At 37.9% G+C, this 27140-nt stretch overlaps 1 protein-coding gene across 7 annotated transcripts in view; it reads right to left on the reverse strand.

The window, feature by feature from the left end:
• The window catches only part of DACH1 (dachshund family transcription factor 1), a 457159-nt gene that overhangs the window by 53136 nt on the left and 376883 nt on the right, over window positions 1-27140 (reverse strand). For all 7 annotated transcript variants that reach the window (XM_074961884.1, XM_074961866.1, XM_074961859.1 and 4 more), the window contains one exon: window positions 7976-8127. In XM_074961884.1, coding sequence (XP_074817985.1) covers window positions 7976-8127 — 152 coding nt within the window. The remainder of the gene's footprint in view (window positions 1-7975; window positions 8128-27140) is intronic.

Below are 27140 nucleotides of genomic sequence, written 5' to 3' on the forward strand. Positions count from 1 at the left end.
ACACTTCTGAACCAATGAAAAATTCAAATGAGGCAATAAACAAGAGGTTTGGGGTTTTTTTGGATCCACGTTCTCCTCTTACTTCAGCAAACAGTTGAAATCTAGAATATTCTCAACTCCTCCCATTTATCTCTGCCTAGAACATGCAAATCACCCACATCACTCATAAGTCCAAATCAGGTGAACTTATACAAAAGGTCTCCCCTTGATGCAAAATAAATAGACAAAGAATTTCTAAGGTGCAGACAACCCTCTCCCTCACTGTGACAATTCATCTTGTTTAACAATAAAATCTAGCAGCTAAGGCAACTGCCATCTTTACTCAATTCAGCAACATTCATGTACATGTTTCTTCTTCATCAGGAACAAACAATTAGTATCAAATGAAAGAGATCATTACATCAAGTGCCCTTTTAGATCACCCCAATTAAAACTTTAGTTTAGCTGTATTTTAATTCTAAGAAACCAAATTCTAATTTTCTGCTCTGATTGCTCTTGTTGACTTATCTTTGAAAGATGTACTGTCAGTGCAAAGCCTAGAGATTATTTAGCAAGATGCCAATGTTGGCACCACTTAATGTGTTGATTGGTTGTATTATCTGTAGCAGTTTAAAATAAATTACTATTACACTATCATTGTCCTTGGCTGACAAAACACAATATTTTGGTGTTCTTTAAATATGAAACAATCATTATGAATAAACAAGGAGAATAATGCTAAATTGTCACGCTGATGTGTGTAATTTTATATTAAGAACCTGTGCAAAATATGAAGCTGCTAAGAGCATATTACATTTACACTGAATTTCTGCATCACACCTCTCCCCGACCCCCCTTCCCCCCCCCCCACTGGCTGCTAATGTATCTAATCGCAATACATTACTTTTTGCTGCTGATTATGTCTGGAAAATATTAGCTTCTTTTGGAGCCAAGACCCACTAGGGACTACTTATAAGCTATACAAAATTAAGTTCCATTTTTAGAAGTTAAATTAGTGCACATCAGTAGGCATCCAATGTGAACAAAAATCTGCACTGGAGCCAAACTGCTGCATATGCAAAAGTGCTGCTGCTGCCAGTGACAGTTTTAATGCAAAAATATCGGAAACATTCAATGTCTGCCTTTATTCAATGCAGCACGGGGCTGGGAAAGGCAACTAATCAGTACTGTATCTAAAAATCATCAAAATGCCTTGGAGCCAACAACTGTAATAGTAATTTCAGAGTTGTGTGGAATCCTGTGAATTCTCCCAGTCGTTCATCTGCAAAAGACTACACAAAATAAAATATGTCCACCTTGTATTTGCTATGGGTAATCCTCTAGCCTGACAAATATCAATGGGATGCCAATTACAATGTGAAATACAGTGAAACACAAGACATGACTTAAAATATTTTTCTTTAGGGAAGGCCAGTTATTATGGAGGTTGGATAATGATAATTGTAGCGAACATGTTCAGGTTTCAAATTTGTTTTTAATACAGTATGGATGTAGTGAGGATAAACTGGAGCAAGACTTCTAACATAGAGTACAATTCTTCCCCTTTAGGCTACTGTTAATAAATTTTCTAACTTTAATGTAAAAATGCTAAGTGTTCACAAATAATTGCCTTTTCTCCCTGGTGATTTATAAGCCACCACTATTTGGTTTAATTTTTTAAAAATATTTCCCAGTGATAAATTCTTCAAGAAAAATGCTCCAACAAAAATTACTAGTTTAGGTTTCTTTCCTTTTCTAACTAATATGATCCTATCGGACAACTGAGTACATCATCTTGCAAGGACAGGCTACAGTTCACATAATATATATTGACCATAGTCTTAAGCCATAAGGCCAAAGTCACCCATTATTGTTTTTCAGAAAGCACTAATATTGTGTTATCAATTCGGAAGCTGGCATAAACAAAATTATATTACTCTTAAAAATAACACCCTCTTAGTAGAAACTGAAAGGCATGCTCTTTATATCTATACTCAGATCTGCTATGTTTTTAATGTAACATATCTTTCTTAGGATTAAATATGACACAATTACACGAGAACACAATTCAGACAACCCACTAAATGATGGAAAATACAAAGTTGGAGCGTATACTCCATTCTGAACTTGTGGCATTGAGCATAGAGGTGTGTGAGCACCAGAGGCTTTATACTGACACACGTGATTGTAGCAGAGGCTCGGTGAAGACAGTGAACAATTTATTCAAAGAACTTTGCTCCTTTTTTAGTCTGCAAATTATCCATGAACAGACCTTGATTTTTACATGATTGTTCATTATTAAACATTATCCGTTGAATGATTTACAAAACATATATCTGCCGTTGGATTGCTTGCTAACTATTCAATGTGACTAATGCTTTGGGTATTGACTATTTGTAATTCACTATTCGCTCTGTTTGATTAGTCACCTAAGTCACATGACATTTTTTTCTGTGCTCTTTCAATAGATGACACGCAAAAGAGCTTTCTTTGAATAACTCCAGCATGAATACATTGGCAAATGCATATTCGTCCAAGTATATGTGATTTTCCCTTTCCATTAATATTCTTGTGAAGAAAATTTCACTCTTTTGAATTTTGCACAAAGCAAATAAAAAGGGCTGCAAAAGCTGCTGAAGCAAAGCTGAGGCTTTTGTTTGATGTAATGCTTGCAAATATTTTTCTGCAGTATTGACTCATATTTATTTGCAGTGCAGAAAACTTCCAGGTGTATCACCAGTCTTTTATTTTGTTTTCATAAGTGAGTTGATCTTGCAATCTTCTCTTAGATTTCTATTTTAATTGTATCAATAGAATATTTAAAAGCCATTTTGCTCATCTTTAAAATGGATTCTTATCAACAAGAGTGCTACTGTATGCTACATACGGGGTGCAGAATCAGATCCTAAAGCTCAAAATAATATTACTATCACCGAAGATTATTACAATATTGTAATACAGCATTGCTCTGCGGCCATGTCACTTAATTTAACTTTCAAAACATAGTTTCTAGTACTTTTAGTTGTGAAGGTATCCGTCCGAATGTGAACTGATGAAGTGCTGTCTTCCTATTTCTATACCCAAGGGAAAAACATTAGCTATGACAGAGGAGTGAACTTCCCCATTCATTACAATGGGATGGTTACTCTGGCACCCAATTAGAAATTTAAACATCAGCATTAATTTTCCTGAGTATAATATCAGCAAAAGCATCACACTCCTATGCTTTATTTGGTGTGTTTGATTCATTTGAAAAGATGGACATCAGAGGAGTGAGGTTACACATTTAAAGATCAAAATAATGGAATGTTCTATGTAATATTTTTGGATAAATCCTCACCCCTTGGACTGGCCCCTTTGCATGGCTTCTCAGGAAAGTTGCCCATGCCCACAGAAGGCATCTGGGGATTTCCTGGTGTAGGAGATATGGTGGAGGGGTAGGGCCATGTCTGTGATCCCTGAATGTGTAACAATAAAAGATTCATTGAGGCAGGGCTAGGATAGAACTGTGGTGACTCTGAATTATGATTCCAGGATCAAGGGAGTACAGATGTGAGTTAAATCATATTATCCCACCCCCACACTCAATCCTGCAACAAATGTTGATTAGCTGCACACAATAATTTTTCCCATGTATTCATTTATTGTTGATGGTCCTTAATATTGGGATTGGAGAGGGAGGACAAGAGAAAAGATCATTCTGGGAGGGTTGAGAGATCCCTATAAGAATAGAAACATGGAAAACAAAATGAAAAAGTATCAGAGGGGTAGCCATATTAGTCTGTATCTACAAAAATGAGGAATACTTGAGTTTTTTGCCCACAAAAGCTTATGCCCAAATAAATCTGTTAGATCTCTGACATATATGATGACATATATGATGGCCTGGTATCAAAGGTTTTATTTGCATGAGTTTGGGATGGCTTTATTACTCACAAGCGGTGAAGCACTAAGAAGGTTATGTAGAAGGGATTATGTCTTCCTACGTCTTTGTACGGTGCTTAGAACAATGGGGCATGTTATTGTTTATTTTATTATTGCTATAGCTATTTATTGTTTGCATTACAGCAGTACCTCTGCAGAACTGAGCCCTTTTTTTCTAGGTGCTGTATACACATGCAAGTAATTTATAAGAAGAAAACACTAAGAAAAATGTAACTTTTTTTGTTAATTATTCCACAATGATGCAAATAATGAAACATTTTATTTATGTTTCTGTAAGTATTTTGCAAGACCTAAAAAGACAAAACAAGATTAAAAATAAAGCTGCAGATTTAGAGACACAGGAAAAAACAAGTCTGCAAACTTCAGTGGCTGCTTTGATGAGTAGGCCTACCTTGCATTCATTTAAAATTATGGGCCAGTAGAGCTGCACTGATTTACATCAACTGAGGGTTTGGCCTGTTTCTTTAAGTGTAATATAGAAAACCTGGGTTCAGTTCCCTAGTCTCTAAACCCTTGTCTACAATACAATAATCACTGGGCTAGGAAATTACTTTTAAATATGTTTTCAGTAGCATACTTGCCACCATCATGGACAGAATATTACGTAATTAAAATGAATTTTAGGCAGACTTAATCTTGATAATGGATTTTCAGAACCATTCATACTTCTTGCATGGAGGTGGCAAATATATGCTAACTGAAAATTGTTGGTTTTTTTAACGGTTTCCTACTAGTGCATTTTGGATAGTGTAAATCTAATACCTAGCTCTTAAAAAGCGCTTTTCATCAGTATATCAAAAAGCAAGATCTTTATAAAGGAGGGAAGCATCATTTTCCCCATTTTCCAGATTGGAAAACAGAGGTCTAGACAGATGAAGTGACTTGTCTGAGCTCACCTAGCAGAGCAGTAGCAGAATCAGGAAAAGAACCCAGGTCTCCTGAGACTATCCATTAGGCTGGCCATGTTGCCTGTACACTGTGTAGCCAGGGATTAAACCTGGAGAAAATGGAAGGGTGCCTCTGCCAGTGGGGTGAATGAGAGAACTGATCAAATCCAAAAGAAGTCATGTTCAGCCTTCTTAGGATAATAAACTGTTTGACATAATGTGGGGATTGGACGTAAAAAGTAGGGTCCCAGAATAGGAAAAGACATGAACAAAAGCCTGGATTCTTTGCATTGTGGGTTTTTTGTACCAGTCTACCATGGGTAACAACAACAAGTAAAATAATCTGAATTCTGCATTTTCTGAAAGACAAATCTGAATGTATTCTCAGAAAATTAATCCCTGATCATATATCATAAAGTAGTACAACACTCTCATATCCAATCACCAGATTAGCTAACCTGTTGATACTGAATGCTTTACTCATTAGTTTGCTGTCTAAAGACATCAAGCACACACATTAATTAAAAAAAAAAAGTTACTAAGAATTTTACTATACATCAATGCTCAACTCGAGTATTTATTCTCTGTATTTATTTGTTGCCTATTTTTACTTACTGTGTGTCTTAGCGTGAAACAAAAGAAGTACACTCTTTTCACTCTTTGCAACTTTGTTAGATATATTTACCTTATATTATAGAAATATTTTTTTTCTGTTTTATTAAGTGTAGGAGGCTCCGAACTCAAAAATACCATGTTTCACATAACTGCACACTCAAATAATTCATGTGCAAGTAATAACACTTAGCTCTTATATAAAACACTTTTCATCCATAGATTTCAACACATTTCTCAAAGGAGGGTAAGTATCATCATTCCCACTTTACAGATTGGATAACTGAGGCACAATAGTGAAATGAGCTGCCGAAGGTCATATGACAGATCAGTGGTAGTCCCAGAAGTAGAATCCAGATTTCCTGACTCCGAAACCTGGACCCAGTCTTCTGGATTATGCTGCTTCTTAAAAGCATTTTAACCAACATCCTCTCAGTACAACTTCTGTGGATTATAGTGAAAGAAGGCATCCTCCCCCACAAATTGTGGACAGGCAATGGAGCTGCTCCATAGCCACTATTCCAGTGTAAAGATAGAAGTAGTTTCTGCTATGCATATGCAGGGGAAAGGACCGGAGGAGATGCACAGCAGTGTATACCCTGGCAGAGAAACTGCCTGGCTTTTGCCCTTTTGTATTTCTACTGACCAACTGTGTGTTGATGCACAATGAGGGGGTTGGCCATAAGCCGGAACTCCTGCCTCTTGGGCCTTCCCATGAATGTGTGCAGGATTTTCCCCTTTTTGTCAAAGACCTCTGCTTCCACTTTTTCATGTCTAGTGTGATGGGGCAAGGCCAGATGGCTATAGGAAAGTAGTGAGAAACAGGTATGTTAGCCCCCCGCTAAACAAATCTCTGTTACCATGGTAACCAAATGGCCAGTCTTCCAGGTTAATCAAGACACCGGGGGCCAATTAAGATCCTTCCAGAAAGCAGTGGAGACAGCTAGGTTGATTGGGACACCTGAAGCCAACAAAGGAGGCCCTGAGGTAAGGGTGACAAAGATATGGAGGAAGTGGGGGGCTGCTGTGGGGAAGTGGCCCAGGGAATCGTACTTGTCCTGTTTCCAAAAAGTCAGCTACCAAGAGCTGCTACTATCAGGGTCCCTGGGCTGGAGCCTGGAGTAGAGGGCGGACCCGGGGTCCCCCCTCCCTGACTAATCACTGAGACTGGGAGACAACAAAGACTGTGTGACTGAGGATAACTTCTCCTCACCTCCCTGGCTGGCTTATGATGAAAATGGCTCAGTAGGCTGTGAGCCTTGCCTCTAGAGAGAGAAGGGCTATGTGGAGGGTCACAGTGAGCCTCTGAGGCTAGCATAATCTGCCAGAAAGTGCGGGACCCACTGAGACAAGGTTGGAGCTTTGTCACACTAGCCATGTCTGTGTGTATATTTATACAGCTATATACCTGTGTTACAGATGCAAGGTTTAGCTGCAGATCTGAATTCCCTGTGGGTGTTCAGATATAGAGTTTTAGTCTGATCACCTGCCACTCCCCTAGGCGTTTACTAGTGTAGTAAAAACTAAGATAACCCTTATTACTGAGATGACATAATAAATGAATAGATTTCCTACATTTCAAAAGGCAAGCCAAAGCCTTAAGTCCCATTAACTTCAGTGAGACTAGTTACAGAAGTAGCATTGCTATAGACTTTGGTGATTAAAATACAATTAATTTTCTCTGTATTTGCAGTGGATGGTGCATTAGTAAAAGAAACGTGATGAAAGATTATATGTGGAGGTTTGTGGCTGTGCATACAAAGTACAGCTGGAATGAGCATAATAAAGCTGTACTTTCCTGCACTGCCATTTTGCTGCTGCATGTGATGCATTACCATGTTGCTGCAAAAATTCCATCTGTTGACCACAGAATCACTGCATGTGTGGGCAAAAAAACAAAAAAAAAAGTCTCTCATCTCAAACACTCCTTGTCTCCATGCTATATGCTAGTTTAAATCTTGAATAATGTTAGAATTAGACTATACTGTACACACAATAGGCATCCTGAATACTGCATAGGAAATCTGCAGAAAATTTGGTAATGCCCTTTTAAGTCTATTCTTTGAAGATAATACATTAGCAGAAATGAGCTTATTTGTTTAAAAAAAAATTTTTTGTGAATACCTTTGCCATTAGCCATATTTTAAATAGCTTAACATGTCATTTCTATCTTGACAATCTAGCAGTTTAAAGTAAATATTTATTAAAGAAGTTTTTGTCTGTTTAGTAAAGGAGATAAACTTAAACAGTAAAATACATCTCATTAGCCAGTAAAAAACCTGGAATTTAAGACGAATGACTTTAAAAATACTAATGTCACTTTCATCTAAGTCTCTGTTATGGTTTCATATACAATCTATATTTTCATGGAGTGGATCTGACAGTTTCTAAAATCATTTGACTGTTGTGGTTCCTTTAAAACCTAAATTACTACAAAGTTTCAGTGTATTAGTTGATTCAAATAATCTTACGAACTGATTACTCTAAAATGGCTGTATCAATTTAGACAAATCTGTCTCCATCTCCGAAAGCTGATCTATAGAAAGGCCTACCTGGATGTTAGTCAGAAGGGTCTCTATGGAGGACAATCCATCAGGGAACAGAAAAGGAGATGGAAAACCCGGAGGTAGTGGTTGCCCATGCCCAGTTAGAGAAAGTTTGTCAAGGCTGTCTCTTGCGGTTGGTGTGGAGAGCGGGGTCTCATCTGTATGTGATTGAAACAAAAATATAGAACAAGTTACGCTTGTCTGTTTTTATTAGACCTCAGTAATGGCTTCCCTAGTGGTTTCCAGAACATTTATTGCAAATTGGTTCCTGCTATCAGGAGAAAATGCTTTCTGCTGAATTTTCTTTAATGAAAAAGCTGTGGAGATACAACAAGATAACATTAATGAGTAACTTTATAAGCCTTTTAAATGCAGTCTCTAATGAGACTGAGTTTACAGTGCCATAGAATCTTTTTAAAACAAATATTATCTCACATATACTTATGATAATATATTCAGGCTGACTTTATAGGCACCTTCCAAATTATCTCATTTTAGTTTGTGTTCTATTTGGATTGACAATAGAATATTTTCAAGCATGACATATATTTTGTATACGAGTAGCATTTGAATACAGGCAGCCTCCCCATACTGTTAACTCTTCTTACTCATGACATATTCATATGTGACTTTAAAAATCCTGCAAAACAGGGCAAAACTACAATCCTGCACGCAGGGAAAGTACACTTGATTCCTGCAATTCAAACTTGCTCTAAACAATAACTGAAATTAAGAGTATGGTTACAATCATTGGCCTTATTTTTTTAAACATGAACATCTTTTAACGATTAGTGCTGGACTCCTGAGTAGAATCTTTGTAATAATGAGAACTGATTACTTGTGACATCACAATGGGAAAAACTGCCACAGCTAGAAGACTTTTACAATTAAATTTTTTCTGATAATCTGTGAGTCAATAAAACAGGAACAGATGCAAAAACAATATTTTACAGGAACTTCAATAGTCAAATATTCTTTCACAATTTGAAAATGTTATATTCTACTGTTGATACGTTATAGATATTGGGCCAATTTTATGACACCAAGCATTTATCTTGCGCCCTAGGAGAAAAAAATCTGTCTATATAAATTATACTTACTAACGGCTTGATTATACCCTATTGAAAATCCTCATACAAATTAACCTAAACATATTGAGGAATCTCTATACCAGTGGTGGGCAACCTGTGGCCCACTTCCCACAGTTCCCATTGGCTGGGAACAGTGAACCACAGCCTCTGGGAGCTGCGGGCAGCCGTGCTTGCGGACAGGCAATGTAAACACTGTCTCGCGGCCCGCCAGTGGATTACCCTGATGGGCCACAGATTTCCCACCACCGCTTTATACTACATAAGGGCAAAGGAACTTACTCCTGATACTGACTTTTTGCAGATCTTTGCATAATAATCTGACTGTGGAAGGGTTTATCAGATCTGCCCTTCATATAAAGATCAATATATGTGCATTTTCCCTTGTGTTGTACTTAAATTTAGTTTCAAGACAGCAGAGTCATTTTTTTCACCACTCAACAAGTACTAGCATATGCATTGGGAATTGAATTGCATAAAGTTCTGATACTCATTATGTCTATAATGATTTGGTGAATAAGTGGGGACTTTTTTTTCTTATGTACACATAATGAAGAACTAAACGGCAATATTACAATAGAAAGCCTTGGAGCAAATCAACAAAGTAAGAATTTGTTCCTTGTTTTCCCCCTTGCTCCAGAAAAAAATAATCTGTGTCAACCTTTATCAGGTGCAGATTTCTTTCTACCTCCATACCAGGTCAGATGTGCCAGCCAGTACTTTGAGGGGGTGGAGACAAGGTTTCACCCATTATATGCCCCTGCATACTCTCTCCTGCCTAGCCACACAGAGTAGGAATTAGTGGTCATATGGAGATTGCTCTCCCTGCTGTGCATCATAATGGAAGCAGCCTACATATGGGAATAAGAGGGAGCCTTATGCCTTCACTCCCTGTGCAAATGCATGGAGCAAATTAAATCTTCCCTTTACAGCATCATCGTACATCCTGCACAATGTGATTGTGTGTGACATATTGGTGATGGCCATAAGGAAAGCTTTCAACAGTAGTCATACAAAATTTTGTAACTGATCAATATTTCTATGTGTTTTCCAAGCACGTCACAGACAGGTATGAAAAGCTAGCTGCAGATTTTTGAATCGTTACCCATACAACTCCTATAGAACTAAAGTTGGCTCTGTAGCAGATGCTCTGTGGCTGTATGCTTCCCTTGACCTCCCTTCTTTTTTCTCCTTCCACCACCCCACACATCTTCTTCGCTACTTGGTGGGAACTGCATTGAGGGCTTGGCCCTAAATCTGGAAAATTTCTATTGGCCACCACCTTTACTATATTCTAGAAATAGTCATCACTTCGTTAGAAAAAATAAATTCTAGACATTGCAGCTGAATCCAGTGCTGTAAGAATTTATGGAGCAGTGACCACACACAGGTCAATTTTTCTCCCCAAATTCCTTCTAGTTATGAACAATTATTACAGCATATTTGTTCCAAATTCCTGTCTGAATAGATAATTAAATTTGTTAATTGAAAAAAAAAATAAAAAAGCGTGTACAATATATTGATAAAGGCTAATCAAAGTCTCATAGAAGCACAAGTTTTCAGAACCACTTATTTTTTACTTGTATTGCTGTAGAAATTCTTTTTCAGTTGCAAACTTGGGCTTTGACAAATGAATATTATACTGCCAAAATAATTTACAAAACTCTCAGCATTTGTTTAATCCTAATTTAAACTGCGTATTATTTATATACAATTCATATATACTTTTCTTATTTTTTAATCAGTTCACTCTGTTTTAAGGGTAAAATCTTGCTCATATGAGCAGTCCCACCGAGGTCACTGGGACTACCTGCATAATATGCCAAGGAAGAGCTGGCCCTAACTATTCCTGCTCCTCCCCAAAACTGTGCAGCACAATAAATAAAATAACTTTTTTTTTAAAAAGGATACAATGTAGTATGTTTCTACCCACGTCAGGAAGATGGGCCAGGAACCTTTTATACTATCTGAAACTGTATGGACTCTAATTAATAGTTTTGATTCTAGATATGTACAAACATATTAAAACAGTATGCACAAATGATCCACTGAAAGTCTTAGGCCCTGATCCTGCTGGAATATATGGTATTCCGTACAAATGCAGACTCCCTTCCTCCTACACAGGCGTCACTGGAGGATCCATATCCAAGGCCAGAGATTGTAACTTCTCTGTAATGTTATTACATTGCTAACCAAAACATAATGAATAATAGTTTTTATATATTTTAAAGCTCTCTGTAATGTGTGTGGTCATAGCAAGATGAGTTTGCAAAGGTTTCTTAGAATTGTTAGGCAGTTTCCCAATATTCAAAATACTCAAAGATTTACAACTACATGGAATGTATTAGTTCTCAGTAATGTCCAAGCACCAACTTTCTAATAAATAACAATATCAGTTTTACACTGAAAGGTAGGACTAGAGAGCTGAACTCACTATGAACTTATTTTAATGAAACTTTAACTGAGGGGGAAAAAACAGACTAACGTGACTTTGTTTTCTTGATGTCCCATGTGAAATAAACTTTCAGTATGAGTATGTCTGAAATAGAGCAAATGTACATACTATACACAGGAAGCATGGATATTTGTGGATGTGAGATAAGCGATGATTGAGAGAATCTTGAAAAAAATGTGTTTTTAAGCAAAACCACAATGTAAACATTAGCCAATTAAAACATAACGGCATCTCTTAGTAGCAAAATAATATGACCCCTGCTATTAAAGTATTTAAAAAATCGTTTAGTCCTGCAGGCCCTCTCATCACAATGCAATGATGTAACCTTGTTTCTCAAAAATCATTAACCCACCATCTTAAAGTGGACGTATACTCTTCCGCTGACAGCTATGTGATGGAAAATAAGGAAGCGATTTTGCAAACAGGTGCAAAGGACTATAAGTGCCCCTCAATCCACCATCTGGGGCATGTCCCCAACACAAGAATGCCTCTGCAAGAGCCAGACATCTGCTTTTCTGGTCTGCACCCACCAGAGAAGTTCTGGGGTGGGCCAGGCATTGTGTCAGGGGCAGAAGGAAAAGTGGAGCAATCTGGAACCCCCCAAGATTCTGTGTTGCTTCAATGCCCCCTTTAGGGTCCACGGCCACAGCGGGGCAAATTGTGCTAAGAACTGAACCAGTATAAATCAGCACATGAACAGAGATAGCACAAGCTACTTCTTCCTGTGGGCCTGCACAGAGAATCTGGCCACTGGTATAAAAGTTACACCACTGTAGGCTCACTTCATTCACCCACTTAATATGAGTAACTAACATCACCTGTTTTTAAAATATCTGTACACACACATTTTTAAGAGACATTTTTTTCTTGTTTAATCACTTTTTCTATATTTTGAAAATTCATGTGGTTTTGTTCAAATCAGTTTTTAATCTGACAACAACAGCCGGTTTGGGCCAAATATAACAATCAGCATTTTTTACTGCATTTGGTTTACTGCCATTCTGCTTTATTTTCTCTCACCAATTAGCACAGAAACATTCATCCAGGAAGCTGTGATATTTATTCAAATAATAAGAGATAAATAGTGGCGGTTACTCTCTTGTTTGTATCCTTAAAAGCAAGCATGGCAACTTCAGCATTGTCACAAAATTAGACAACCTTGAAATGGTCAGACTTTGAGAGTGAGAGATATAATCAACTACATAAAATATCATACTGAGCATTGCATTTCCATAATCACTTACTTTTCATGCTTTTCTGTTCCACAATGAAATGTTTAAAACTTAACTGTTCTTTATTACGACTGCCATGATATGGCTCAGCTTAATTGCTGAGGCAGGGCTCATTCTTTCAAAATATAAATCTGCTTTTTGTGTTTTTGCATAATAATGTATCCTGTTTTATTTAGTATGGTTTTCTGTGTACATGTTAAGAGTTTAGGAACCTGTTTCACTACAGATGGATACAAGCTGCAAACTTTGGTTCTGGATCCAAATCTGAACTTTCCGAACATTAGACATGCTCAGATCTAGAGATTTAATTTCCGCCTTTCTCTTCAAATTGTGGACAATCTGTTTTAATTAATTGTATGTATCTCTTTATAGTCTCAAAAAACCTTGTGGCTCCAACTGATCCACCAAAATGGTGTCTACCCAAGACAGAAATGTTCCTGACCATGACACTTTCCTCAGAAGGCAATCTCTGATTGTCTGCTCTCCAAAACCTTGTCTTTGGTAAAATCATAGACAGTCAGCATCAGCACTTCACTCAGGTGACCATGAAAACAGGGTAAAGCAATATAGGAGGATAAGAATGGTGGTGTTACCTCTGGCTGAACATTGTGCCTTCTGTCAGTTTTGATCTACTGATCTGCCCCTGTATCCAAACATCATAAATAAATTTACATTCTCGTCTCACTGTCTCAGCTAGGCACAGCTGACCAGAAGTGCCAAATATTCTGAAACAAACAGGAGGCTGCACGAAAACTCACAAATGTGATATCTCCTAGAAAAATGGGAAGACGAGCAATTATACAACTGATGCATTGACTCACTGCTTTTTGTTACTGTAACTTTTCTAACAGGTTGGCCTACTTTTACTATTAGCTGCTTCTTTATGAATGTGCAAGTTACAACCTGAGGGGAACATGCTGCCCACAACAATCTATTTCTTGGCCTGCCATGCTTACTTGAGGGCTTACTGAATTGGAACTCACCGGTCATGGAATGCAAATACAAATAGAAAAGAAGACATTGAAAGAACCACAGAAACCATGAATATATTTTCGAGATGGGCATGTTGCATATTGTGACTTGAGTCTCCTCTGCTTTATACCTTGTGCTGTCCTCTGCACTTGCACAAAGAAGGTGCTAGGTGCTCTACCAAATCAGAATTCTTCACTAATTGACACCAAGGACAGCATTTTGCATATACTTTGCACACGTATAAATAACTACAAAAGGAGAAAAGATGTTGAGAATTTAGCCCTATCTGTCCATTCTAGAGACAGTATTATAGGCAGCCTGGTGGCACTGCCTACTAAGGTTGCCCAACACTTCCCATTTTAAGACCGTGTTTTCAGTTGCTTAGAACCTTGTCATACTTTAACAGTACAGGCTGAAATTTTCCCAAAACAGTCATCCTATGGTAGATATCTGGAAAATTTCAGCCAAAAGCAATTGGCCATTTCTAATAATGAGACTAGGGGGAGATACATTGTTTTATCCATTTTAAAATATCCTGAAAATCTTAAAAAAAAAGAAAACAGTCCTAGATACATAGATTCCAAGACCTGAAAGGACCATTGGGATCATTGAGTGTGATCTCCTGTATAGCACAGGCTATAGAACATCTGCAAAATAATTCCTAGAACAGATCTTTTAGAAAATCATCCAATCTTGATTTTAAAATTTCCAGTGATGGAGACTCCACCACGACCACAACGTCCTCACCCTTTGGATCAGGGACTTGAAATTTGGCAGAGGGGTGGCCTTTGTACCAGGATTGTGGCTTTTGCTCTTTTTGTAAAAATGAGCCAAAATATGGCCAAGTTGTAGGACTCTGAAAAATTACACTTCGCACATGCTTAGTAGAAACTGTGAGTTGTCAACTAGAATCTCAGAACTTTCTGTGCTCACTGAGCATGCTTAACTCTCTCTCGGTTTCTAGTACCAACCAGACTACACATGTACCATCATCACAGAGCAACTGAGCATGCTCCAGCCTAGGGCTATGTGGGCAAAGCCAGATTTTCTCATAAATGCTGCTCTGGGCTGGAGTGAGTCTGGACACTGAGAGCAGGGAGCATGCCTTTCAGGTGCTCTCAGTGACCACCTCCCCACCCCCTCCTGGCACCTAGGCAGCATGGAGGAGGAAGCTGTCTGATTTGTAGGCAGAAGGGATAAAAGCTGGAGTAGGAGAGGGAAAGGAGTAGGTTGAGACGAGAAGTCTGGTGACACGGGGACTGGAATGTGTGTGGGGGGGAGAAAAACTGGGATTGGCTGGGCAAGGAGACTGGACTGGGAGCTGTGGGGGAAGGGAGGCTGGGACTGGTTGGGCAAGAAGACAGGCTCTGAGACAGTGCGTGAAAAGGATGGGTGGGAGCTAATTGGCTGCGGGGGAACACTTTGATAGAATGAGGAACTGGGGGAGACTAGAACTGGCTGGACAAGGAGATGGGGACTACAGACCAGTTTGTGTAGGAAGGATGAGGGTAAGACAGGGGACAGATCTGACAGGGATCTGGGGCCTAGAGGGAGTATTGGTACTGGCTGGATAGATACTGAGACAAGGACCTGGGAGGAGGGAATACGCCTTACCTCAAAGGGGTATCGTGAAGATAAATTGATTAAAAGTCTGGGAAGCACTTATATACTATAGTGATAAAACCCATAAGGAAATTAATAATTCTGTCTTCAGAGAGAGGTATGAACAGTGTACAGTAAATAACATAGAACAACTGGCAGAAAAAAATATTGAATAGACACTCATTAAATGAGCACCATCCATCGTGTGCACTAAATGTGGCTAGAGACCTGTAGAAAAAACAGTATATGACGATGTAATTAAAGACTGTATCATAATGCATACGCATAAGAGTGGCAAATTTAAGGTTGCACAGGCATTAATTCTGGCATCACCAAACTTCTGAGTGCTTGACTTTGCAATCTTAATAATGCTTTTGTTTTTAATGGAGTTTTTTGTATGTAATTATTGTTGTGCTATAAGAATTCTACTTGAACATCACTGACATTTTGTAGACAACAAGCTCAGGAGATATAAATTATTCTTCACAGTGAATATGTTTTTGTTTTGCTAAAGGACTGCTGGTCTTCTAATAATAACATCATTACAAACAAATAGTAGGGATTGGCAAAATGCATCTGAAAAGATGAAATGTAATTAGTGGTGTTGATCCAGCTGTGAGGATTTCTTCAGGCTTTATGTCCACAAAGAAGTTGAATTTATTCTTCATTTTACATGGCCCAAAAAAGGCCTTGTAGTCAAACATAATTTATACAATTTTCCATTTCAAAAACAAGATTTTAATAAACTCTATTTCTGACTAGACCTGGGCTGGATAATATTTGCTGAATAATGTATTGTATGAATTTCAACAATTTTAAAATAAATGATCACACTTGTATGTCTACTAATTTTTGACCAGTGCTAATACTGAAATGCTAGTTTTGTTCCTAGCTTGTATTATTTTATTATATTATATAATTCAGAAAACAAAAATGCAATGGCTTATCTATCCATATAATAAAAATCACTCTGTGTGCATTTATAATTCTATACAAAAATGGTTCAAGTATAGAATATGTACATATTTTATGACAAAATAGTCAGCAATCTGATGGTCAACAATAGTTCCAAGAGATACCACTGCATAGATTTTATAATCACACAGTTCAAATATCTTAGCCACAACACAGTAACTCATAATAATTAATTCTTAAAGAAGAAAAATTCCTGTAAAAGTATTTTGAAATAAATGTTAACATTCAAAATTTGTGTGTTAATGTAAGTGGCTTTAGAACAAACTAATAAATTAAACAGTAATATGTTACCAGGACCAGATGCTATTCACCCAAAAGTTCTGAAGGAATTCAAATATGAAACTGCAATACTATTAAAATGTAGAATTTAACCTATCACTGAAATCAGCTTCTGCACCAGATGACTGGAAGGAAGATAACAGAATGCTAATTTTTAAAAAGGGCTCCAAAGGAGACCCTAGCAATTACAGGCCAGTGAACCCTAACTTCGGTAGCTGACAAATTGGTAGAAACTATAGTAAAGAACATAATTATCAGATGAACACGTTATGTTCGGGAAGAGCCACCATAGCTTTTGTAAAGGGAAGTCGTGCCTCACCAATCTATTAGCATTCTCTGTGGAGTCAACAGGCATGTGGGTAAGGGTGATCCAGTTGAATGCATCCGATGAAGTGAGCTGTGGCTCACGAAAGCTTATGCTCAAATAAATTTGTTAGTCTATAAGGTGCCACAAGTACTCCTTTTCTTTTTCCAGTCGATACAGCATATTTGGATTTTCAGAAAGCCTTTGACAAATTTCCAAAGCTTCTTAAGGAAACTAAGTAGCCATGGTCCTCTCATGGAACAGTAACTGATTGAAACATAGGCAACACAATGTAGGAGTAAATGGTCAGTTTTCACAATGGAGAACAGTGAACAGCAGGGTCCCACAAGGTTCTGTACTGGGACCTGTGCTGTTCAACATATTCATTAATGATCTGTAAAAGAGGGTGAACAGGTGGAAAAGTTTGCAGATAATACAAAATTATTTAAGACAGTTAAGTCCAAAGTGGACTGCAAAGAGTTACAAAGGGATCTCACAAAGCTGGGTGACTGGGCAACAAAATGGCAGATGAAATTCAACATTGATAAGTACAAAGTAATGCACTCTGGAAAAAAAATAATCCCAACTAGATGTATACAATAATGGGTTATAAATTAGCTGTTACCACCCAAGGAAGGGATCTTGGAATCATCGTAGATAGTTCTCTGGAAACTGCTAAACACTGTGCAGCAATAGTCAAAAAGGCCAACAGTATGTTAGGAACTATAAGGAAAGGGACAGAAAATATCAAAACGCTATTATATAAATCCCTGATGCACCCACACCTTGAACACTGTGTCCAGCTCTGGTCATCCCATCTCAAAAAGGGTTTAGTGGAACTGGAAAAAGGTTCAAAGAAGGGCAATAAAGATAATCAAGAGTATGGAATGGCTTCTATATGAAGAGGAACTAAAAAGATTAGGACTGTTCATCTTAGGAAAAAAAACAACCACGGGGGGGTATGATAGAGGTTTATAGAATCATGAATGGTGTGGAAAGAGTGAACAGAAAAATGTTATTTTCCCAGAATACAAAAACCAGGGGGTACCCTATGAAATTAACAGGCAGCAGGTTTAATACAAACAAGAGGAAGTGGTTTTTTCACACTGCACAACTAACCTATGGAATTCATTGCCAGAGGCTATTGTGATGGCCAAGAGTATGCATGGAAAAAAGAACTGGATACGTTAATGGAGGATAGGTTCATCAATGGATATTAGTCAAGAAGGTCAGGGATGCAGTCCCATGTTTGAGCAACCCTAAACCTCTGACTACTAGAAGCTGGGAATGGAAGACAGAAGTGGATCACTCCATATTTCTCTGTTCTGTACTTTCCCCTGAAGCTGTGGGATGGACCACTGTCAGATACAAGACACTGGACAATATGGACCATGATCTAACCCAGTAAGGTGGCTCTAATGTTCTTATTTTTTTTGTTATACTTGCTGGACAGTACATTAATATAAATGCAAGGCTCTAAGCAAGGATTTCACTTCATCTTAAATCCTAGAACTGCAAGCGGTGGGAACTGAACGCAGTAGTTACTGAACTCTTCTTATACTAGCAGTCTTCAGGTTCAGATTAATACCAACACTATTTGGGTTATTCAGGAGGAAAAAAGTTTGTTATTAGCGCAGCTATTACATGTGCTAATTTGGCTGAAGTCCTGAGTGTTCTGATTAGTGCTCTGCTAGCCCTGTCTAGTATGTCAGGCAAAGCTAACTGAGTGCTGAGCAGAATGCTCTCCCCTTTGGAGCACTTGACACCAACTCATTTGGATGGAACATTAACTATGCATGTAAGTGTTTGTAGAATGAGTGGCCAAGCCAACATAGTATGAGCATGAATTAACTTCCTGAGCTCCAGCAAACTTTAGACTGCTGCTGGGTCCCAAAGTCTGTATCATGTATTTTTTATAGAACTAACTTAAAAACCACATTTCCAAAGTAATAAAGATAAATGTACACAATACTTCTGCACTTGCAGAGGTACTAGGCAAGAAAAATACCCAAAGCAAGCATATTTATTTTTGTGGCTGCACATTCCGGCCCTCATTTTAGCTTTATTTGTACAATGACTTGAAAATGCAGAGATAAAACATACAAAATATTAAACAGCTTTTGCCAAATTTTATTGTGCAATACCAAGTGCAACTAGGATTTCTTTTAGGTTTAATTAACCTCCAGACATGCCTCATGAAGTTTAAAGAAACTTGCATTTTTTTTAAATTTAGAGTAATATTACATATAAAATGGTGTTTATGTCATTGTCATCATAAAAAAGAGTAATTTTTTCCCAAGCATAACCTTGGTGGGAAGGGAATTCTTGACTAGCACAGCTGGTATCTTGCATCTCTCAGATGATGAAGACATAATGCTAATACCTAAAACACTACTGCATTCAAGTTTTTTTTTTTTTAATTCTGTTTCCGAACCTGTTCATTCATTCTCCATGGAAAAAATCAAGTTGACACCATCAGAATTTGTAAAATTGGTGGGTACCAGCCAATAGAAGATTTACAGCTTAGCTTGTTATATTTAAAGAAAACTGTCATGTGACCATTATGTCACTTATTGAAACATAACAGAAAGATGGTTGTTTTTAGATAAATATATAGAATGGTAAATAATCCCTCATTTAGCAGACCGAGAGCACATTTCAAAAACATATAAGCTCTTATTCTAAGAAACTAGTATTTCTCTACATTATTGCTACAGCCATGAATATCAGGATGAAACCAAATCTTAATAACCAAAATCTTGATCTTGACCATATCTATCGTTATCAGTACACATTCTTTATTTTTAAATCTTACGGGTCAGGTTCATCATTGCTGTATAGGGTGTTATAAGTGGATCAGAAATCAGTGGGACTTGTATGTAACCTGAACGCATTTGGCTTTCAGTAGATATACAGAAGGAGTGTAACTTACACAGCAAGCATGTGGAAACCTGTATAAAACAATGCAAATTACAGTCCTTCCCATACTTCTCTTTTCTAACCTGTATGTAAATTATACTGCCATTTCTGTCACTGCTGCATTTAGCCTGTGAGTAACTGTACCTGCTTATATCTGTACTATATTATAATATCCTGGAATTGTGTCTTGTTCCTTTGCTAAATAAATCATATTAATGTCAGATTTGCTGCAGATGTCTTACCATTAATTTGTGCCAATTTTCTTATTTGGCAAATTCTTTTTTCCCTTTACTTAAACCATTCATGTAGCATACAAATATAATTTAATGGGAACAATAAGCAAAACTATATATCCCCAGGTATCCCCAAAAGACCATTCAAATGGGAACTGATATCAAATAATTTGTGCATGTGAAACTGAGGCATAGCCACAGTGGGACTTGAAAGCTCTTTACAGCTTTGGTACCACACAGATAGTTGCAGTCTAAACTAATTCATACTAATTGCTAGCAAGTTTCACCTTAACCTGGACAGATGACTGTATATTTAGGGATAATAACTTTATTCAGTATCCAGACAACATATCAGTTGTCAGCCTAGTCTTGATCAGAGAATGATAGCTGCATTAAGCAGTGACTCAAATGACTAAGATGAAAAACTTACATTTATTTTCCTAGATTTGTGTGGGGCCACAGTGTCACTGATGGTGCTTTAACTAGTTACAATAAATAGTTACAAAGGCTAGTGCTTTAACGAGTTATAATAAATCTAAAAAGGTTCAGAGAATACTCCAAGTCTGAGTACTTCTCCAAAATGTGTGCAAATCTTTGCAGTTCATCTCTATCGCCGCCACACTTTTCTCTACCTCACTTCTTCCTCTCTGCACAATTCTCCTGAGCATTCTCTTACCTCTCCAATCCCTTTTTCTGTCCCACAACATAGCCTCTCTAATCCTAAAGAGATCTCCTGAATCTAAATTCCATTTCCCTGACCTCTGCACATTTCTTGATCTTCCAAAATATGGGAGATAGCGCCCATTAGACCAGAGACGATCCAAACTGAAGAAATCCTGATGTGGATTTAATAAGAGATTAGGGGGTCTAGGAAGAAGGGGAGGAAACTTATGTAAATCTAAAGAAGAGAAAATTATAGTTTTGATTTAGAATTAGTCTGGTTTACCGATCCCTGCCTTTAACAGTTTAGCTTTGCAGCTTCAGAATAAATTCTATGGACCTGATTTTCCAGAGCCTTGCAATTTGTATAGTCATTGCAATTATAGTCATCTATATGTGTGCAACCTTACTGTAAAACACTATCAAATCAGAGAAGGCAGTGGAGAATCAGACACTATATACACATTTTAAGATTTATGTTCACATTTTGTGATGCTGCTGGTAGGATCGTGGAATAGACTGTAGATTTTTTTAATTTATTTTTAAGGACATAGTGTATACATTTCAGTCTCAGTAAATCTGGGATAGGTGACATTTTACCCAGTCATGAATTGTTTTCCTATTTTAGAGGTAAACAACAAAAAACTTTAATGGTCCTGATCTCCCATATGCTGGTGTAAACTAGGAATATCTCAATTCAGTGGAGTTACAGCCACGTAAAATCAGCATAAGAGAGATCACAGTCAGATCCAATATTTTTCTTTTTTATTGTTCTTTTCCTAGGTGCGAAAACTTTCTAGCAAAATCCTCAAAGGCATGTATTCTAGTTTGCCTTTTTTCCTCATAGGAATCCTGTTGTCTGGCTACGCCGAAAGGACAGGAGACATTTGACATGTGTTTAATCAGGCTGCAACTTTATTATTAGATGTCTGGGACTACCTGGCAGATAACAGTGTACAGTGCAGGTAACCCCATATTCATTCCATAGTTACCCGGGGGGGGGGTGTTACCAGCTCCCCCTCTTTTTCTCTCCAGGCCCTCCAACAAATCCATTGCCGGGACCTTACCATCCACCACCATCCCTTGTAGGAGGGTTAAGGTAGGCTATAAGAATGGGGGGTTGGCTCCCTGCCTTACCAATCATAGGAGTCCCCAGCCACCCCCACCCCCCATTCATTCCTTTAATGAACACATCTTTTTAAGTCCTTTTCCAAGCTATTTATCCAGTTACTGTATACCTTTCCTATGGAGTACCTGCACTGGACATCCGCCCTACACTTAAATAATGAGTTGCAACATATGGCCTACCACCTGTCATGCCATGCATAAACAGAGCCCTTCCTGAAACCCGCTGTGGGGAAGTCGAAAAAACTCAAACTGCACCCAGGTCAATATGGTGTAAGGGGAAAATTCCTTCCCATCCCCCCTAAGAAACTGGAGGCTAGCATAATGCCCACACACACAGCTGGTGTTGACCAAGGCTGGTATTTTACCACCTAAAAGGGGGGGAGGGTGAGTCCATGTAAAAACGAAGTCTCGAGGCACCAGGCTGTCCCTTTTTAAACCCTGTATTCCTAGGGGATGAGTCAGCAACCACGCTGCCCCTTTCTGCAGCAGTTTTCATCTCCCCCCGCCCACCCCAGCCATAAAGCACTGTTCCCTTCACTTGGCCAGCCAGCCAAACAGCCCCCCTCTCCCACTTAAAGGTGCAGGGTGGTCAGTATCATATGTCCCTATCCTTTAACCTCTCTTTCTTCTCATAAAACATACAATAGTTTGAAACAAGAAGGTTGAAATCACAGTGCTGCTGCATTTAGGTTTATTTTCACAGTGCTGCTGCATTTAGGTTTATTTTGATCAAGGACATGAAACAATGAACAATGCATGAATTTACAGTAACCTTGTAGTCTTGTAAATATGTAGTTAGTAGAAAGGAGATAGTAGGGAAGTAAGCAGTGTGAAACAGACAGCATATGTGTGATGCATGAACAGCTCACGATCTGTGTAAAAAGGAGTTTCCAGAAACTAATGAACCAGTTGTAGAGTTTGATATGATGCAGAATAAAAGCCACACGTGGCAGTCTGTTTTAAAACGTGTATATAAGCTAATTGATAATTGTGTGCTTTGGATGCATGGTATATTCTGTACCCACCCTCCACATATGACTCTAACCAGTTTCATGTTGTTTAATTGTATGCCAATAAAAAAACTTTACTAATGGGGTCAAAGTCGAGCTGAGTTTTTGGGAACTGACTATATAAGATTTCAAAGGCAACTGAGTGAATAAGGTCTCGGAAACCACCCCAACATACTCCTAAGTTAATAAAGTCTCAGAGGCTACCCCAACATAATGATTTTGGATTCTTTCCCCCTCATCCACCTCTGAAAACTGATGTCACTTTACACCTTCATTATACCTTCTATGAAACAGCAGAGACATCAGACACCAAGGACAGATCCTCAGCTGGCGTAAATCAGTGTAACGCTAAGGAAGTCAATGGAGCTACACTAATTTATACCGATAGAAGACCTGACCCTAAAATTATTACTTATATAGTTTCCCTTATCACAACTAGCCTCTGATGTAGGAATCCTGAAGCCATTCTTAAATCCAGTTTCTTCTCACCTCATAAATACTTAGCCACTGCTAAACTTATTATTGAAAAGTTAAAAATGAGAAAAGCAAACTTTTTGAAACTATGTTTTAATCATATCTCTGCTTTTAGGTACTTTGCCTTAACACACTGTTAAGCATAGTATTGTACTATACAGCAGATGTTAAAGACCATGTAAAACTGTCAGTAGTCAATGATTGATGATCCTCTTTCCTATTTCAAAATAAACGCTGATGATTTATATAGTTTGGACATTGAAAGCATCATATTAAATCTAAACAGTTGATCCATTTTTCAATGATTTCTGTATGCAATGTATTATGTATGTTTTATATTATTTTGTGTAAAAGGCCCTGGTGTACAAGAAGTGTTTAGAATTGTGAGTGCTCCACCCTGTCCATATGGTAGGTTTGCTCTGTGTGTAAAGACTTACCTTTTTCCACAGGTCCATATGGCAAGCTTAGGTTAGCGAGAGCCCTCTAGCCTCCACAGGGGCCATACGGCAAAGAGAGCTCAGTGAACACTCATTTACCTTGTATTAATATTTTATCTCTCTCTCTCTCTCTCTCTCTCTCTCACACACACACACACACACAAAGAACAGATTGAGTAGAAATGATTCAGCCCCTGAAAATGGGTTAGCCACATAATCGATACTTTTGTGACAGTGTGCTATGAGATGTGGATTCTGATATTCCATTTTTATTAAAAACAGAAAACTCAAATGAATAATTTATCAAATTATTTTATAAACTCATTTGATAGTTTGAGATACTTTGGCAGAATATTATTTAATTTCCTAACCGGCCGGTGGACATTAATAAATGTGACAGTCTTGTTTTATTAGAACTTATACCATTTTAAATACATAGATCCAGACCCCCTGGATCATCCCATCTGTAGAGAGTACGCACATCAGTGGATACTGGAAAAAACTGATTTATGTTTATTTTTGAACTCCCCTTATACTGATTCTGCTCTGAGCAGGCCAGTTCTTCCTTGCCATGTTAGAGCAACCTGACAGCTTCTCTAATTTATTCCAGGCTCTTATGGTAACAGTAAGCCAAAAATATACCCAAGGATCAGTGTAGCCAATGGCTCTGGAACACTTTTTACAGTGGGGGTGTTGAAAGCCAGTGGTCCCCAAACATTTTACTTCGCACTCCCCTTGCCCCTGTCCATGCCCCCTCTCCCTAGAGGTGGGGCCAGGACTGGGCCAGGGCTCTGAGAAGAGGGGGGATGCAGACAGGGGTAAAGGTGGTGCAAAGTAAAAAGTTTGGGGACACAGCTGGGGCCAGGAGCAGAGCTCTGGGCGCGGGTCCTGCAGCTGGGACCCTGGATGTGGGGCTGGGAGCAGAGCCCCAAGTGCGAGGCAAGAGCCACCGGGACCCCTGGTGTGGGGAGGGGAACAGAGCCCTGGGTGCAAGGCTAGCGGTAGCCGGGACCCCAGGTGTGGGACCGGGAACAGAGCCCCGGGCGTGGGCCAGCAGCACTAGGACTCTGGGCGTGGGGTCGGCAGCCGGGACCCTGCAAAAAAAACGCAGCACACCACTTCACCCTTAGTTCCTGTGCCTATAGGTGTAACACAGGAGTATCCAGGCTACATCCTATTTCTTCCAACCACAACTTTACCAACAGGGAAGATGAATGGTTGAAGAGCCCCTGTATTGAGTTCTCTCAGGGTATCATCCTTGCCCTGGCTTAATCTTCCCTAGACCAACGAAACAGCTGTTGGGCTAGATTATAAAAGGTGTATGGAGCAAAGGGGCTATATTGAACTGGAAGATCTAGGCCACAGACTTCAAGTCAGCTAAAAGGGGGAAAAAAGATGATTGTTAATCTAAATTATAATCCATATTATAGTAATTCCTCTAAAATTAATTCATTGTTATAGAATTTACAAGTCAACCCAAAGCTTTGTTTTTATTTTAAAGTAATTTAGGAGCCCTTAGCACTTTCGTTACAGATAGTATTTGTACAGGAAAGATGGAAGCAATTTGTAACAACACATTTATGGAAGTGTTATTGCAAGTGCAAGCTATCACCTTGTAGAAGATTTTTGATATATAACTATATATTATTTGAAACTCAGAATCTGGGAGTATGTAATCATTTTAATAAATTATTTTAATGTGTAAGATTTATATTATCTGAATTTTCATCTTGTTTTCTACAGCATCAGTTTATCCAATAAAACTTCTAAATTGTCAAATGAATATTCAGGCAGCTAAAAGAACCGTCAGTGTTAATAACAAATAACACAAATAATTCAAAGTAAACATACAAACAGGTGTTCTAATTATTTACTTTCATAATTAGCCTTTATGTTTGATCCTGCAAACACAAACTAACAGTTGTAGTGTTTACTACCATGAATATTCCCACCGATTTCAAAGGATTATTTACAGTAGGAAGTAATATATTCAGCTATGTGTATTTTAAGGATAGGGCCTCTAAATTGTTTTTTTTTTTAAGTTTTAGTTTAAAATAAACAGGAAAGGGCCATCTGAGCCAACACAACATCACCGCCATGTTCAGAAATCTTAATTCCACCTTCCTGCTTTTTGAATATGAGATGGATCCTGTTCCCACTGAAATCAATGATAAAATTTCTGTTGACTTCAGTGGTTATAGATCAGGCCCCAGAATTTCTCACTTGCATCCTCCCTAAAAGTAAATCACAGTAAGTATCTCTGGAACTCATGTATCCTCCTTGCTTCAATTGCTTTTCCTGGTGGTTTACTCAACATGTTTATTACCCTTTGTGTGAAACAGTTCTGCCTCTCTTCCCTATTTAATCCTAGTTTCTAATTTACAGATTTTGTCTCTTCGTTTTTGACAGTGATTTGTTTCGCTACATAGTTATTCATAGGAATACACATAAATAGCTCACTCTACAAACTATGGATTTTATTGAACACGTGCTTGGAGAGAGACTAAATGATTTGGAACAGAAGAAAAAGCAGTAATATTTAAAAAATAAAATGCCATTTTTTTTTAGGTTTTCCACCAGTAAACAGAAAGACTTATAGTGGACTTTATTGTGTAATAAGTAATAGGTTTTTGACCAGTAAATAGAAAGAACTTAGTTAAGATGTTATAAGTAATGGGTTTTGTCATAAGTATATCATACTGTATCATAATGTAATAAGCAATCATAATGTCTAAAGTAATAGGTTATTACAAAACTTAACTAAATTACAAAGAAAATATTATGAACTATGACATCTTACTGTAGTGTCATATACTTTAACATATTCTTATACAAATTTTAAAAAAATAATTGTATGCATTGCATATTTTCATTGAGTCAGCAGTTTTCTATTTTGGGATAACATGTTCAAATTAACAGAACATCTCAACTAAATTCTTTCTGCATATAAAGAAGGAAAATATATGAACCTGACTTCATAAATAATGTTCACTGTGATTTTGTTAAAGTTTAGAGGTGTAGATTTGTATTTGAAATCCCCTGAAGGTTACAGGGTGAAACCTTCCAACAATATCTCCAAGTCTTCAGGGACCAAATCCCATTATGTGGAGTTCAGTGAACGGGGTAAACACTACCATAAAGAAATACAAATTGCACATATTTCCCATTTAGCCAGTGTCACAAAAGTTCACCATTTAGAATTCTAACCAGTTAGGACTTATTCCTGGAGGTCAAGTACCTTGTGAACCTTGTCATCTCACCGATGACATCATATACCATCCATCAGGTTTTTCAGGAGCATACTTGCCATCTGCTCAGTACGCTATAATAACTTATTAGACATATTCACTGGGTAACAATCTGTACAATGGCACTGTTATCTTAATGCTGGCACATACAAAGA

This window comes from Natator depressus, chromosome 1 (assembly GCF_965152275.1).
Source record: "Natator depressus isolate rNatDep1 chromosome 1, rNatDep2.hap1, whole genome shotgun sequence".
Taxonomy (NCBI): domain Eukaryota; kingdom Metazoa; phylum Chordata; order Testudines; family Cheloniidae; genus Natator; species Natator depressus.